The sequence below is a fragment of the Nerophis ophidion genome, linkage group LG16 (genome assembly GCF_033978795.1).
Source record: "Nerophis ophidion isolate RoL-2023_Sa linkage group LG16, RoL_Noph_v1.0, whole genome shotgun sequence".
Taxonomy (NCBI): Eukaryota; Metazoa; Chordata; class Actinopteri; order Syngnathiformes; family Syngnathidae; genus Nerophis; species Nerophis ophidion.
This window is the reverse complement of record NC_084626.1, coordinates 12,127,833-12,144,890: the sequence shown is the minus strand read 5'-3', so window position 1 is coordinate 12,144,890 and position 17,058 is coordinate 12,127,833. Positions and strand designations below refer to the sequence as shown.

Sequence of the window (17,058 nt, the reverse complement as noted above, 5' to 3'; positions counted from 1 at the left end):
AACCACAGCCCATCAGGAGCAAGGGCGAAGTGTCTTTCTCAAGGACACAACAGATGTGACTAAGATGGTGGAAGCAGGGGATCGAACCAGGAACCCTAAAGTTGCAGGCACGGCCGCTCTAACTCCGAGCCATGCCGTCCCCACTATTTTTGTCTGAATATTGTTATCATTAGATCAAGATTAGAGCGTTCATAAAACACGTTTTATTGAACGCATCACATTCAGTAAAAAACACATGCACGCCACTTTTCTTTACCTCAATTTACAACTTTGACACATTAAATTAAAATTACTTTACGATACTAAATTCACAATTTCAATGTAGCAAAGTTCTCATAACAGGACAATACATTTGGTATAATCCATTGTATAAATAAAGACATACAGACAATATGGATCCATTCCATAGAGCAGGGATGGCAAACTCGTTTTCATTGAGGGCCACATCACAGTTATGGCGGGCCACTTTTAACAGTGAATAATGTATGAATTTTCCTTTGGATTTTGTCGCGGGGGGCGCTGGTGCCTATCTCAGCTACAATCGGGCGGAAGGCGGCGTACACCCTGGACAAGTCGCCACCTTATCGCAGGGCCAACACAGATAGACAGACAACATTCACACTCACATTCACACACTAGGGCCAATTTTGTGTTGTCAATCAACCTATCCACAGGTGCATGTTTTTGGAGGTGGGAGGAAGCCGGAGTACCCGGAGGGAACCCACGCAGTCACGGGGAGAACATGCAAACTCCTCACAGAAAGATCCCGAGCCCGGGATTGAACCCTGACTACTCAGGACCTTCGTATTGTGAGGCAGACGCACTAACCCTTCTTCCACCGTGAAGCCCTATACAATATATAAATCGACTATCTACTTTATATATATATATATATATATATATATATATATATATATATAAAGTAGATAGTAAATTTTACCGTAAAAACATTCCATTTACAAAATGATACTGTAAAATCATGTTTTTTTTTCTTACATTTTACGGTAAATATAAAAACAGTACCACCGTTTTGTTTTTTACGGAAAAAGCTGGCAGCTTAATTGCCAAAATTTTAACTATTAAATCTACATTGGTTTTTACAACATTATACTGTTCATGGAAAAACAGTACAAGTTCCTTTTTTATTTTAGCAACTTATCTGCCAGTTTTTCTACTGTAAAAACAAATTTATCATTTTTCAATTTACAGTAATACACCGTTAAAAATAAAATTTTACAGTAAAAAAAATATGGCAGCTCAGTCAACAGAATTTTAACCCCCAAAAATTGTAATTTTTTTCAATTTAGGGTAATATGCTGTTGAGAACACAATAAATTGTATTGTGATTTTTATCAATTGGATGGTAGTTTGCTGTAAAATCATAAATTAAGCAGATATTTAAGTAATTATTTTTATTTAGACAAAAACATGTTTGGAAAGTATGAAAATATTCTGTAATTGTTGCAATAATGGATACCATTAACGTTTAAATACAATACATAATTTTTTTCTGTCAAAATAAAAAAAAATCCATTACATTTAATGAGAAAATATTAAGTACTTTATTGACACATATCATTTCCAGGTGTTTGTGGGCCAGATAAAAATGAGTTTCACATCCCTGCCATAGAATGAATAAATATTACAAATCATCCATCCATCCATCTTCTTCCGCTTATCCGAGGTCTGGTTGCGGGGGCAGCAGCCGAAGCAGGGAAGCCCAGACTTCCCTCTCCCCAGCCACTTCGTTCAGCTCCTCATGGGGGATCCCGAGGCGTTCCCAGGCCAGCCGGGAGAGATAGTCTTCCCAACGTGTCCTAGTTCTTCCCCGTGGCCTCCTACTGGTCGGACGTGCCCAAAAATTGAGTTTGACATCCTTGCCATAGAGTGAATTTATATTACAAATCATCAAATGGCAAATCAAAAAGTTGGTCTATCTTGAATACACAACTAACAAGATGGCTGTATTATATATGTATATATATATATATATATATATATATATATATATAAACATACATATACTGTATATATATGTATATATATATACATACATATACTGTATATATATATATATGTGTATATATATATATATTTTTTATATACATATTTTTATATATATTATATATATCGATTTTTCCCCACACCTTTAATATATATATATATATATATATATATATATATATATATATATATATATATATATATATATATATATATATAAATCGATTCCAATTTGAATCGCGATTCTCATTTTTAAAGAATCAATTTTTTTTTGGAGTGAGGTGGGAGGAAGTACCCGGAGGGAATCCACGCTGTCACAGGGACAACATGCAAACTCCACACAGAAAGATTCCGAGCCCGGGATAGAACTCAGGACTACTCAGGACCTTTGTATTGTGAGGCACATGCACTAACCCCTATACCACCATGCTGTCCTCAAATTACAGATTACCTGTATGGGGTTTGAACTCAGTACTCCTGTATCAGGAGCCCACAGTGTTGACCTTTGAGCTATGCTGGGTCCCAAGTCCGGTCTCATCACAATTAAAAACTTGCTGTGGTACGAATCCGACTTCCTCCTCAATCTCCTCATTACGAGCAACCACAAAATGGTTGCCAGGGGGACACAAAATGAATGAATGTAGCGTTCATACACAGAGACATGGTTTGCACGCAGACTTGGTTCTAGTAGTTCATGAATCGAACAACTTTGAAAAAAAGGGGGGGTTCGTGAATCGAGGTTCACTGTAATTTAGACAATGTTGTTTCTGACCCTTAAACTGATGGAGCAATTAACCTGGTCCTAAAGATACCTTGTTAATGTGAAATACTAAGACATTAGAATAATTTAGTATAACATCGCTTATAGCTAGCTGGCAACTAACATGCGTACCATTAGGTGGCAGCAAGTGCCTCTAATTGCTAGATGGCAACTAGAATGTTAATTGCTACCTATCTTAGTCGTTAACTTGATGATAAAGTTAAAGTTAAAGTAGCACTGATAGTCACACATATTACCCTCTGCATTTGACCCATCCCCTTGTTCCACCACCTGGGAGGTGAGGTGAGGGGAGCAGTGAGCAGCAGCAGTGGCCGCGCTCAGGAATCATTTTGGTGATTTAACACCCAATTCCAACTACTGATGCTGAGTGCCAAGCAGGGAGGTAATGGATCCCATTTTTACAGTCTTTGATATGACTGGGCCGGGGTTTGAACTCACGACCTACCAATCTCAGGCAGACACTCTAAAAATTATTATCCATGTTTTTATTTCAAATCTGCAACGTACAGTGATTTCCAAACACAATGTGTTTGATCAATGTTCATTTCATTTAATTATTATACTTTATATTAAAATAATTCAACTTGACACATTTTATGCATTTAAAGACAATTACGTTTGTGTAAAAATTTGGGGGGAATTCTACAAAGAAACATGTAAAAAAATGTGTAATCCAGGGGTCCCCAAAGTTTTTGACTCGGGGGCTGTGCGTGTGTGTGTGTGTGTATATATATATATATATATATATATATATATATATATATATATATATATACAAACCCCGTTTCCATATGAGTTCATGAAATTGAGTTAGATGTAAATACAAATGGAATAAAATGATTTGCAAATCCTTTTCAACCCATATTCAATTAAATGCACTACAAACAGAAGCTATTTGATGTTCAAACTCATAAACTTAATTTTTTTTTTTTGCAAATAATAATTAACTTAGAATTTCATGGCTGCAACATGTGCCAAAGTAGTTGGGAAAGGGCATGTTCACCACTGTGTTACATCACCTTTTCTTTTAACAACACTCAATAAACACTCAATAAATATTTGGTAACTGAGGAAACTAATTGTTGAAACTTTAAAAGTAGAATTCTTTCCCATTCTTGTTTTATGTAGAGCTTCAGTAGTTCAACAATTCGTGGTCTCCGCTGTCGTATTTTACGCTTCATAATGCGCCACACATTTTCGATGGGAGACAGGTCTGGACTGTAGGCGGGACAGGAAAGTACCCACACTCTTTTTTTACGAAGCTACGCTGTTGTAACGCGTGCTGAATGTGGCTTGGCATTGTCTTGCTGAAATAAGCAGGGGCGTCCATGATAACGTTGCGTGGATGACAACATATGTTGCTCCAAAACCTGTATGGACCATTCAGCATTAAGGGTGCCTTCACAGATGTGTAAGTTACCCACGCCCTGGGCACTAATACACCCCCATACCATCACAGATGCTGGCTTTTGAACTTCGCGCCGATAACAATCCGGATGGTTATGTTCCTCTTTGTTCCGAAAGACACCACGTCCACAGTTTCCGAATATAATTTGAAATGTGGACTCGTCAGACCACAGAATACCTTTCCACTTTGCATTGATCCTCTTAGATGAGCTCGGGCCCAGAGAAGCCTGGCGTTCCTTGGTGTTGTTGATGAATGGGTTTTGCTTTACATAGCAGAGTTTTAACTTGCACTTACAAATGTAGCAACCAACTGTAGTTACTGACAGTGGTTTTATGAATTGTACCTGAGCCCATGTGGTGATATCCTTTACACACTGATGTCGATTTTTGATGCAGTACCGCCTGAGGGATCAATGGCCCGTAATATCATCGCTTACGTGCAGTGATTTCTCCAGATTCTCTGAACCATTTGATGATTTTACAGACCGTAGATGGTAAAATCCCTAAATTCCTTACAATAGCTCGTTGACAAATGTTGTTCTAAAACTGTTCGACAATTTGCTTACAAATTGGTGACCCTCGCCCCATCCTTGTTTGTAAATTACTTAGCATTTCATGGAAGCTGCTTTTATACCCAATCATGGCACCCACCTGTTCCCAATTAGCCTGCACACCTGTGGGATGTTACAAAGAAGTGTTTGATGAGAATTTCTCGACTTTATCAGTATTTATTGCCACCTTTCCCAACTTCTTTGTCACGTGTTGCTGGCATCAAATTCTAAAGTTAATGATTATTTGCAAAAAAAAATAATGTTTTTCAGTTTGAACATCAAATATTTTGTCTTTGTAGCATATTCAACTGAATATGGGTTGAAAATGATTTGCAAATCATTGTATTCCGTTTATATTTACATCTAACACAATTTCCGAACTCATATGGAAACAGGGTTTGTATATATACTGTACATGTATATATACAAACCCCGTTTCCGTTTTTGGCAAATAATCATTAACTTTAGAATTTGATGCCAGCAACACATGACAAAGAACTTGGGAAAAGTGGATATAAATACTGATAAAGTTGAGGAATGTTCATCAAACACTTATTTGGAACATCCCACAGGTGTGCAGGCTAATTGGGAACAGGTGGGTACCACGATTGAGTATAAAAACAGTTTCTCAAAAAATGCTCAGTCTTTCACAAGAAAGGATGGGGCGAGGTACACCCCTTTGTCCACAACTGCATGAGCAAATAGTCAAACAGTTTAAGAACAACATTTCTCAAAGTGCAATTGCAAGATATTTAGGGATTTCCACATCTACGGTACATAATATCATCAAAAGGTTCAGAGAATCTGGAGAAATCACTCCACGTAAGCGGCATGGATGGAAACCAACATTGAATGACTGTGACCTTCGATCCCTCACACGGCACTGTATAAAAAGCCGACATCAATGTCTAAAGGATATCACCACATGGGCTCAGGAACACTTCAGAAAACCACTGTCACTAAATACAGTTTGTCGCTACATCTGTAAGTGCAAGTTAAAGCTCTACTATGCAAAACAAAAGACATTTATCAACAACATCCAGAAACGCCGCTGGCTTCTATGGGCCCGAGATCATCTAAGATAGACTGTTTTGGTGGTCTGACCAGTCCACATTTCAAATTTTTGGGGGAAATATTCGACATCGTGTCATCCGGACCAAAGGGGAACTGAACCACCCAGACTGTTATCGACGCAAAGTTCAAAAGCCAGCATCTGTGATGGTATGGGGGAGCATTAGTGCCCAAGGCATGGGTAACTTACAGGTTTGTGAAGGCACCATTAATGCTGAAAGGTACATACAGGTTTTGGAACAACATACTGTATGCTGCCATCCAAGCACCGTGTTTGTCATGGACGTCCCTGCTTATTTCAGCAAGACAATGCCAAGCCACATTCAGCACGCGTTACAACAGCGTAGCTTCGTAAAAAAAGAGTGTGGGTACTTTCCTGGGCCGCCTGCAGTCCAGACCTGTCTCCCATCGAAAATGTGTGGCGCATTATGAAGTGTAAAATACGACAGTGGAGACCCCGGACTGTTGAACGACTAAAGCTCTATATAAAATAAGAATGGGAAAGAATTCCACTCTCAAAGCTTCAACAATTAGTTTCCTCAGTTCCCAAACGTTTATTGAGTGTTGTTAAAAGAAAAGGTAATGTAACACAGAGGTGATAATGCCCTTTCCCAATTACTTTGGCACGTGTTGCAGCCATCAAATTCTTAGTTAATTATTATTTGCAAAAAAAAATAAAGTTTATGAGTTTGAACATCAAATATCTTGTCTTTGTAGTGCATTCAACTGAATATGGGTTGAAAAGGATTTGCAAATCATTGTATTCCGTTTACATTTATATCTAGCACAATTTCCCAACGCATATGGAAACGGGGTTTGTATGTATGTATATATATATATATATATATATAAAAATTCCTCACGTATTAATTGACTAAAAGAGTGCACCGCGTGTGCGCACTCGTCCGACACTGTGGCGTATTTGGCCCGCGGGCAATAGTTTGGAGACCCCTGATCTAAACTTTACCACTGCCGTTTTTTTTTTTCTCTATACTTTTATTGTCATATTTTCAGAATGTAATTGTTCTATTTTTGGCCAAAGTAAGACAAATAAAACAATCTGAAGTTATCTTTATCTTTTAGTTTTAATACCATGATTTTAATAGTCCGCCCCGCGGGTGCGCAGATTTTCCTCCATGCGGCCCCTGAACTCAAATGACTCGGACACTCCTGATGTACAGTATTACAGTATATGTACCCGCTGCAGCAAAAATGAAATAGAGAGTAGATCCAGCAGAAAAATAGACATTATAAACAAACAGAGGTAGCTAACATAGAAGCGGTCGGACTAATTAAAAAAAATACTTGAGACTTCCCGCAGGCCAGAGTTTGGACGCTGGTGGGCCGTATTCTGACGTAATTTAGGGACCACACCCCTGCAGTACCTTTGCGGACCACATGTTGAAGACCTCAGATTAAAGATGTTATGTTTTAAAAGTTGGTGACGTCTTCATCGGACCAATCATTTGAATGTGACGGCGTTGATAACCTTGAAGAAAACTCCTCTTCCCGATGGGTTTTCTTAGACTGATCGTTACAACTGTGATCCGTGATCTGTGACGGCTCCCTGGCTTGGAAATGATCCAGAGATGCGGGGATGGATTCCGTGTCTATCATCCAGCCGTAGCCAACATAGGCCGGAGGGAAAGCCGTAGTGCCGTTCTCGTCGTTAGAGTGCGTCCATGAAGGAGGAGGAGGTGTAAACAGACTACCGGCTAAAAGCTGACCGTGATGGAGGGCATTGTCCATGCTCCGCCTCGGGTTAACGGGAGATGGCGACATCGTGTCAAGATTAATGAAGGAGAGAATACATTCACGCTCACTCACTTTTTGCAGGAACGCTGCCTGAGAGTCACCATTGCTGATGCCGGAGGGATCGCACTTGTATTCCGTTACAACCACAGACGGTTGGTTTTCATAGGGACTCGTGATGAAACTCGATCCTGACAAATGATGCTTAGCCAAATTGTTTGGCATCAGCGCTCTCCATTTCTTCTCACTACGCTTGAGCCGCCCTTGTTGGACACTGGCTAAGACCCTATCCCACCAGCTTGTCGTCTTGGACACCTCGCGTTGGCCACGTCTTCTGGAGGGCATCCAGAAGATCCAGGAACCCAAGACAAGCAAGGAGAAGCCCCAAGCTAACTCCAGAATCCTAGCCCAGAACTGACCAAGCCACCAGCCCCAACCGAAGCGCCTCCAGTTCCCCATCAGCCCGTAGAGCCACAGGAGACTGCAAATCTGAAGGCTACAGCAAACAATGCCCAGGGAGGCGCACACGGCTGTGACTCGCTTTGCGCACATCTCGATCCTCTGTGTAGAAACCCCCAGAGGAAGTGACGACCTGTAGAAGATGTTTAAATGGGAAAGGGACTTGGTTAGGATTTCCATACAGAACGGGAGGCCCCAGCAGAGGGACAGAGTCTGCAGGAAAAGAGGGAGCAGTGGCAATAAATCAGTGAAATGTAAGTCTGCTGCTAGGAGAACAGTGCAGTGTGAGACAAGCAGCCCTGCGACCACCTGAGGCTTCTGCAGCATCATCGGGAACAGGAACAATTTGAACCGCCTGGGCGTGACAAGCGTAAGGGTGACCTGAGCCCACGGGAGAAGCTGCATGGGGACATTCTGCAGCGCCGCCAGCGTGGCGTGAGACACGATCTGACGGGTCCCGTAAGGATCCAGCAGCAGGTGGACGGCCCGCACCGCGCCCCCCATAATCAGGGCACTGTTAGCCAGCATCAGAGTGCCGCAGTGGGGATATGGTAAAGTAGAGGCACCGACTAGTCCCATAACAGCCAAAGACGCCATCAGAATAAAGAGGCTGGCTGAGCCGAAGACGTGGATTTCCCAGGCGAACGCCAGCGTGCGTCTCATGTCGTCCCACTGCAGGTTGGTGCCGTTGTAGTTGGTAAAACGGACACAAGGACTTTGGATGCATGGTCGTCCATATCTCGACAAGTTGTCCTTTGTCGCAGAGGACAACACACGAGTTTGGACTGGATGGTCTTCATCTAATAGGAGAGACAAATATATTAATGACCCATTTTGTCGTCAGAAGTCTATCAGAGCAGGGGTGTCCAAACTTTTCCGAGGATGCGCTTTGATACAATTTGTCAAATAAAAAGATGCTAAAACAATATAGGTCAATAGGTCAAGGTTTCTCATTGTATCCCATTGGGTTGAGTTGTTTCTTGCCCTGATGTGGGATCTGAGCCGATATTGTTGTGGCTTGTGCAGCCCTTTGAGGCACTTGTGATTTAGGGCTATATAAATACATTTTAATTAATTGATTGATTGATTGATTGATTGATTGATATATGCTAAGCTATGTCAACAAAACATCCACATCTTAGCTCTGTTTTGGACCACAAAGCAACTTAGTTTAATATTGCTGTTCCGAGCCGATACTGATATTGGATGTTGGAATGATTTCCGGAAAAAAAAGGTATCGAATTGTATCAGCCTCCATCTAAAATCTCCGATACAAGGAGTCTGTTCTGCTCCCGCTAACATCTGTTCTTGCTAGCTCAGCAGACAATTAACTGGTTGTCTCCATTTGAGAGCGTCTTAAAAGTATTTACTTCAAAACATCGTAAAACTGAACATACATAAATATAGTGTGTCAATGTAACTTACATGAGGTACAAAATAATGCATTAAATGCAAAAAATGCATTAAAATAAATATGCTAGCTTGATGCTAATTTACATTGGATATGCCATATATACATGCTAGGAATTAAGATGAACGATTTTACAAAGTAATTTTAACACTTCCATATATGGCCATCAAAATTACAACAAGGAAGCATGTTGCAATCAAACCGCTGGCGTGTAATGAGTGCAATACTTACACTACAAACACTTAGTAGGGCTCAACAAAACACAAGACTGGCACATTCAATTTATTGGTAAAGATTGCCTCCTGACTACGGCAACACACTTGAGGACAAACTGAAATCAATACATACTTGCAAATGAGACTTGAACGTGTAAGAAAACAAGATATAACAGCTAAGTAGTAAACAGTCCATTTCAGATTCAAGTTCTATCCAGCATGCAGAGCACATGTGATCCCAACTTATTAGTCAAACATTTTCTAACACTACACAATACAAAATAAGCCAAATAAAAAGTTTGTATTCTTTGATCTAATTTCAGATCGGTATCGACCAATAGTCAAGACTGCATTATCAGTATCGTATCGTATCGGAAGTGGAATATTAATGATTAGTTAATTGTAATTTTTCAATACACCCAGGGCTTACAAGCACTAGGTGCTGGACGGAAATGGCCCCCAGGCCGCACTTTGGACACCCCTTTGCTCTATGAGAAACTGGTAAGACAGTACTTGGCAAAAGTGTGGGTGCACTTCTATGACAATATGTGGCTTTAAAAAAAACATGTAACAAATGCTGCACTTAGGACACCCCAAATCTAGTCTGTCTGTCTATCATGAGGACTAGAATAGTATTAGATTAACTGTTAAAAATGTGGGTTATTGTGCCAAACGGAGTGTTATTTATTTGTTTCTTCTTTTAATCTGTCCTGTCCAGCCACTTAGGCAAATCATATTATTGTAGATGCCCATATATGCTGTACAGATTTACTTTACAAAAGAGAAGTGTTACAAAAGAGAAGTGATGTTCAGGCTCCAGAGGTTTATGCAAGTGGCATCAAATATAGTCTACATCAAAAACACCGTAATGACCCGAATATAAGACGCCATTTACCATATTTTTACACAGAAAACAGTCTGAAAAATATTGGGTTGTCATATATTTGAGGTCTAGAGGTTTACACATAAAAACTAGCGAGTGGTACCAAATTATGTAGATATTAAAAAACAATTTTCTCCAAATAGATTAAAGTGCTTTCCCCCAGATGAGTTGGAAAAAGATGGGTTGTTTTATATTCATGGTCATTCAATGCGTTTTTTTTAATGACTATTTCCATTGTAGATTGTCACTGAAGGCATCAAAACTATGAATGAACACATGTGGAGTTATGTACTTAACAAAAAAAAGGTGAAATAACTGAAAACATGTTTTATATTTTAGTTTCTTCAAAATAGCCACCCTTTGCTCGGATTACTGCTTTGCACACTCTTAGCATTCTCTCAATGAGCTTCAAGCACACCTGTGAAGTGGAAACCATTTCAGGTGACTACCTCTTGAAGCTCATCGAGAGAATGCAAAGAATGTGCAAAGCAGTAATCAGAGCAAAGGGTTGGCTATTTTGAACAAACTTGAGTATAAAACATGTTTTCAGTTATTTCACCTTTTTTTGTCAAATACATAACTCCACTTGTGTTCATTCATAGTTTTGATGCCTTCAGTGATAATCTACAATGTAAATAGTCATGAAAATAAAGAAAACGCACGAATGAGAAGGTGTTTCCAAACTTTTGGCCTGTAGTGTACACTACAACATAAATAAATACCTTCTTAACCTGATTACAAGGCGATTTTTTTCCTCAGAAAACAGTCTGAATAATAAAGGGACGTGGCATATTTAAAATCTAGATGTTTAAACATGAAAACCAGCAGCTGTAGCTGATTTGTTCATTACAAACTATTTGACCCAATAGAAAACAACAATTACCATATTGACTCAAATATAGGATTGTATTCTTCTCCACAGGAAAAAGTCTGAAAAAGATGGGTCGTCTTATATTTGAGATCTAGAGGTTTGTACAGTACATGTAAACCAGCAAGTGGCGCCAAATGGGTGCATATTTAACACTAATTTCTTCTGTATTTCCATATTTCTGAAGAAAATTACAGAAATACCATGTTCAACCACATAGAATACACCATAGAACAAATATTGGGTCATCTTATATTCGAGATGTCCCAATATTTGTTTTCCTAGGAAAAAAGGCCTTAATTAAAGTGTGTGTGTAGAAATATGATAGAAAAAGAAGAATATCTACATATCACTTACCAGTTAGGGATCTGTTATCAACACTGGCAGTTTTGCGGCGACGGTCCAGGGACTTTACTCCTAGACGACTGTGTATTGCAACGGAAGAATTAGCGTCTGCTGCTCCAGAGGCTCCAGGCCTAATTAACCGAGGTGTAGTAATGGCGGCGCTTCCAGTCAGGGTCAACTCATCTGGGTTTCTGGCCTGCTCTTTTGCCAGGGGACGGATTGTGCCATCCAATAGGTTTTCCCTGCTGCCCACACTGCTACGTTCTGTTTCACTCACTCGACGAATGGTCGTCTCTGTCCAAGAATGTGAGTCTGACAAGCTTCCAAGTGAAGGGAGACACGCAGTCAGAGTAATGAGGAGTAGAGAGGGACACCCCATCTTTGTCCAGTCTGATCCGAAACCTGTAGAATCAAGCAGAATGACTATGACACAAAAATAATCAACAGTTGAGGATCAATAGGCTACCTGTAAATCCTTATGCATTTATGGATGCATCATGTGAAGCAGGTTCTCGGCCGCCTGCTTGATGCTCTCTGATGACGTTCACCACTGCAGACCATCAAGCTTATTCTTCTTACTGCACCGGCTGCTTACTTGGCAGCCTCCCATCGCTATGCTGCCTGCAACCAACACCAAAACAATGCAAGGACCGGATCACAGCTGAAGTGAATACATGGAATACGTTCTCAAAGATCCTGTACAATTCAAAATAACATTAAGTAAACGATTTGAAGAATTATGACGTTTTAATTGTCACTCGCCAACAACCACCCGCACCCTCATGCCTCACTGCTGTAGACACACCTGTCTACAGCAGTTATGTTGAGGTCAATCCCTCTCAAATGGATTACATTAAGATTCTTAAGGAAGTACAAAGTCACAACAAGCACGGCCAACGGCACTCAAGCACAGCAACGTGGGAACTTTATTATGTTGCTTTATATTGCATATTCATGTGTATGTGTCAAAACACTACTGTATAGAGGTAATACAGTAGGGAACAATAATTAAGGGTTCACTTCAATTGTGACATTGGCCGAATTTGACATTGATCTGATCATATATACTTTTATCATTTTGAAAAGTATTGATAAAGCGAAATTAGTCAAAAAGAGAACAATAATAGGTATGAGAAACACTAACCTATTTATCAGCATAAGTCTGTATTGGACTTGTGCTGTTTTGGGGTCAAAGTGGAGTTGTAATTGTTTTTGGCGACACATAGTGGCCACAATAATTCAAGAAGTTATAGCTCATGATGTAGTAATTTTAAATGATGTGGACACGTTAGTTACTGGATCCTTTTTAATACGCTTCTGCCTTGGAGATTTTGTATGTATAAGTACTATGCAACTATGATAGTTCTTTATATTGACAAATGTGCTGTTTTAGACTGCAATATTGTTCAAGTATTACTACATACAGTAGAGGCCAAACGTTTGGACACACCTTTTTATTCAATGTGTTTTCTTTATTTTCATGACTATTTACATTGTAGATGGTCATTGAAGGCATCAGAACTATGAATGAACACACGTGAAGTTATGTACCTAACAAAAAAAGGTGAAATAACTGAAAACATGTTTTATATTTGAGTTTATTCAAAATAACCACCCCTTGCTCTGGTTACTGCTTTGCACACTGTATTTTTAGCTTGTCTACAATTGTGTAGCTGGTAGGTCCTAAATGGGTTATACTTGTATAGCGCTTTTCTACCTTCAAGGTACTCAAAGCGCTTTGAAACTATTTCCACATTTACGCATTCACACATAAATTCACACACTGATGGCGGGAGCGGGTCCAAAGACTCCCTGCAGCCAGCCAGACTCCCTCAGACAGTGCGGTCTGAGGGATCGAAGGTCACGGTCATTCAATGTTGGTTTCCGGCCATGCCGCTTACGTGGAGTGATTTCTGCAGATTCTCTGAACCTTTTGATGATATTATGGACCGTAGATGTTGAAATCCCTAAATTTCTTGCAATTGCACTTTGAGAAAACATTGTTCTTAGACTGTTTGACTATTTCCTCACGCACTTGTGGACATAGGGGTGCACATTTTTTGGGACGCTGTTTTTATACCCAATCATGCCACCCACCTGTTCCAAATTAGCCTGCACACCTGTGGGATGTTTCAAATAAGTATTTGATGAGCATTCCTCAACTTTATAAGTATTCATTGCCACCTTTCCCAATTTCTTGGTCACCTGTTGCAGGCATCAAATTAAAGTTAAATAAATAATAAATGGGTTGTACTTGTAAAGCGCTTTTCTACCTTCAAGGTACTCAAAGCGCTTTGACACTACTTCCACATTTACCCATTCACACACACATTCACACACTGATGGAGGGAGCTGCCATGCAAGGCGCCAACCAGCACCCATCAGAAGCAAGGGTGAAGTGTCTTGCTCAGGACACAACGGACGTGACGAGGTTGGTTCTAGGTGGGATTTGAACCAGTGACCCTCGGGTTGCGCACGGCCACTCTCCCACTTCGCCACGCCGTCCCTAGTTAATAATTATTTGCAAAAAAAGAAATGTTTATCAGTTTTAACATCAAATATGTTGTCTTTGTAGCATATTCAACTGAATATGGGTTGAAAATCATTTGTAAATCATTGTATTCCGTTTATATTTACATGTAACACAATTTCCCAACTCATATGGAAACGGGATTTGTATATATATATATATATATATATATATATATATATATATATATATATATATATATATATATATATATACATATATATATATATATATTTATACATACATACATACATACAAACACATGTATATATGCATAGATAAGGTGATTAAAAAGATAATACGCCAAAATGCTCACATATTTATTCAGTTGTAAAGCATTGTAATAGACCAGTGGTTCTCAAATGAGGGTACGCATAACCCTGGGGGTACTTGAAGATATGGCAAGAGGTACGTGAGATTTTTAAACACAAATCATAGATATCAGTTTAGGACACTGTGCTTGTAGGCTGAAATTGACAGTCGTACTTGATAAAGTCTCTGCTTTTTGCAGAGGATGTAGTCCTTCTGGCTTCATCTGACCATGATCTTCATGGCTTCACCATAGTTATGGAGTAAAAAACTAGATGTTGAGTAATCGCTCGACATACATTGCGGACGATAACTAGTAATAGTCTGCTTTGCTAATCCAAATGTATTCACTGTTTTTCGTAGTCTGTCGTTGTCTCCCCTTCGACAAATGGACAAAGTATTTCACTAAGTAGACTGACCTGGACATTCGAAAGTTCTCTTGCCGTTCAGCTGGCACAACACACTCGGCGACAAACATATCCCACCAGGCTGCCAACCGTCTATGTTGCCGTCTGAGATATGTTGTATCCGAAATAGATGCAATCGCGCGTTTGCTTCTCTTAAGGCAGTGGTTCTCAAATGGTACTTGAAGGTATGCAAAGGGGAACGTGAGATTTAAAAAAAAATTCTAAAAATAGCAACAATTCAAAAATCCTTTAGAAATATATCTATTGAATAATACTTCAACAAAATATGTATGCAAGTTCATAAAGTGTGAAAAAAAATACAACAATACAATATTCAGTGTTGACAGCAGGGGCGTCACTAGACCTAATACTGTACTGGGGCACACCTGGGGCACAAATATTTCATTTGAGCGTGCAAAGCGCGCAGGCAAAAACATTTTTAGCACTTATTTATCATAAAAAAATAGATAAATAGTGCTTTAAACTATGAAATCATATCAGATTATGTTGTATGGATCTTTGATTAACCACCTGAAATTAACTAATGCATTTGACCTACTTGTGCACTTTTTTACTCCAGACTTCTAAACTGCTACTGGTAAAAAGCTAAAAGGAAGAGCAATGAATCTTTTTGAAATATATATTGCAGTAATCATCTGCAAATGTAACATCTACAAAAGTAAAAAAAAAAAAAAAAAAAGCACCCCTAAATCTCTGTTTTTTTATATATATTATTTAATTTCCATTTATGGCAATGTGGCTAATCCTATTTCAGATACATAAAACTATAAAATATACACAAAACAATAAAGCCACAGTAGTAGAATAAATGAACAACTGTTGTGTGTCTGTTCAGGGAATCATTTTCTGAGAAGTAAACTGTAACGTCTCCTTTTCATTTTTGCAAAGTGGTCAATCACTCTGGACAGACATGGAAATATTACAGTAACTGTTATACAGTTGACCAGTGGTTCCCAACTGGTGGGTCGTGACATAAAAGTGGATTGCGTGTCATTTTCAGTGAGTCGCAGTCAGATGTGTGCATGAAAAAAAAAAGTTTAGGGAGAAAAAAATAAAATTGTGGCAACAAAACCAGATATTTTTAGCCATTTTTCTTGTGACTATTAGTGAGTATTTTAGCAAAAGGCAAACCGACTAACAAGTTGGAGGAGGACTCAGGACAGACATGGAAATATATATATTTTTTAATCTAAGTGGGGCAACAAAACCCGATATTTTCAGCCATCTTTCTGAAAACAAATACAGAAATGTTACAATTTTTTCTGGAAACAAAACCAGATGCTTTAGCTGTAGCCATTTTTCTGGTGACAAAACAAGATTATTTTAGTCAAAGTCATACCGATTAACAAGATAAGTCTACTGTGCTATTTTTCTGTGAAATAATCTTGAATGATTTAAAAAAATGGCTCACGACTTGATGATATGGAAAAATGTTTTTCTTCCTGAAGATAAACCATTTGAGAAGCACTCAACTCACACATGCTTACTCCAAATCATCATTGATGCAGAACCAGCAGACAATAACCAACATTATGTTTCATGTTGATTGGAAATTCCCCCGACATCTCGTACAGCAAATGAATATGTTTGTCTTGATACAAGGAATAACGTTAGCTAACTTAGCATCAACTTAAGACAATGATGTTGCCTAGCTAGCTAGGACTTCACTTACATCTCTCATTCCTCGCTTCTTCTCTGCTGCGGGCGAATAACTTTCTTAAATCCATCTAGGAGTTACAGTTTGAGTCAAATCAAAATCAAAATAATGTAATTAACAAATTGTTGTTGGCTAACGTTACCTACCTCAGCAGTGATTCGCATCGCCTCTCTCTCTCTATTTCTCTCTCTGTCTCTCTCTCTTTCTCTCTCTCAACCGAAGTCTCGATCCACACGTGAATAAATTACCATATTAAGTAGCCATGTGCTCATTGTTTCGTGGACTGAATACAGTAGCAAACAATTACCATACTAAGTATTATGTGCGCTGTTGTCTATGTTATGTAGACTTAAAACTCTGAAGTGTTTTTTTTTATTGGTGAAATTT

At 39.1% G+C, this 17,058-nt stretch overlaps 1 protein-coding gene across 2 annotated transcripts; it reads right to left on the bottom strand.

The window, feature by feature from the left end:
• Positions 1 to 6,570: 6,570 nt before the first annotated feature.
• On the bottom strand, positions 6,571 to 16,762 carry LOC133535640 (proline-rich transmembrane protein 3-like). Of its 2 annotated transcripts, XM_061875602.1 has the most exons (4): positions 16,687 to 16,762; positions 12,214 to 12,368; positions 11,760 to 12,149; positions 6,571 to 8,825 (listed from the first exon to the last, which is right to left on the bottom strand). In XM_061875602.1, exons 3-4 carry the CDS (start codon positions 12,124 to 12,126, stop codon positions 7,246 to 7,248), a joined length of 1,947 nt encoding a protein of 648 aa, XP_061731586.1. In that variant the 5' UTR covers positions 12,127 to 12,149; positions 12,214 to 12,368; positions 16,687 to 16,762; the 3' UTR covers positions 6,571 to 7,245. The 2 variants fall into 2 exon arrangements, with proteins under 2 accessions (XP_061731586.1, XP_061731585.1); XM_061875601.1 differs by lacking the exon at positions 16,687 to 16,762 and having other exon boundaries at positions 12,214 to 12,566.
• Between the last annotated feature and the right edge of the window lie 296 nt (positions 16,763 to 17,058).

Coding starts and splice junctions, on each gene's coding strand:
- LOC133535640 (XM_061875602.1), bottom strand. CDS start 12,126: ATGGGGTGTCCCTCTCTACTCCTCATTACTCTGACTGCGTGTCTCCCT. Junction 8,826..11,759: donor TGATAACAGATCCCTAACTG/GTAAGTGATATG, acceptor CTCTCCTATTAG/ATGAAGACCATCCAGTCCAA.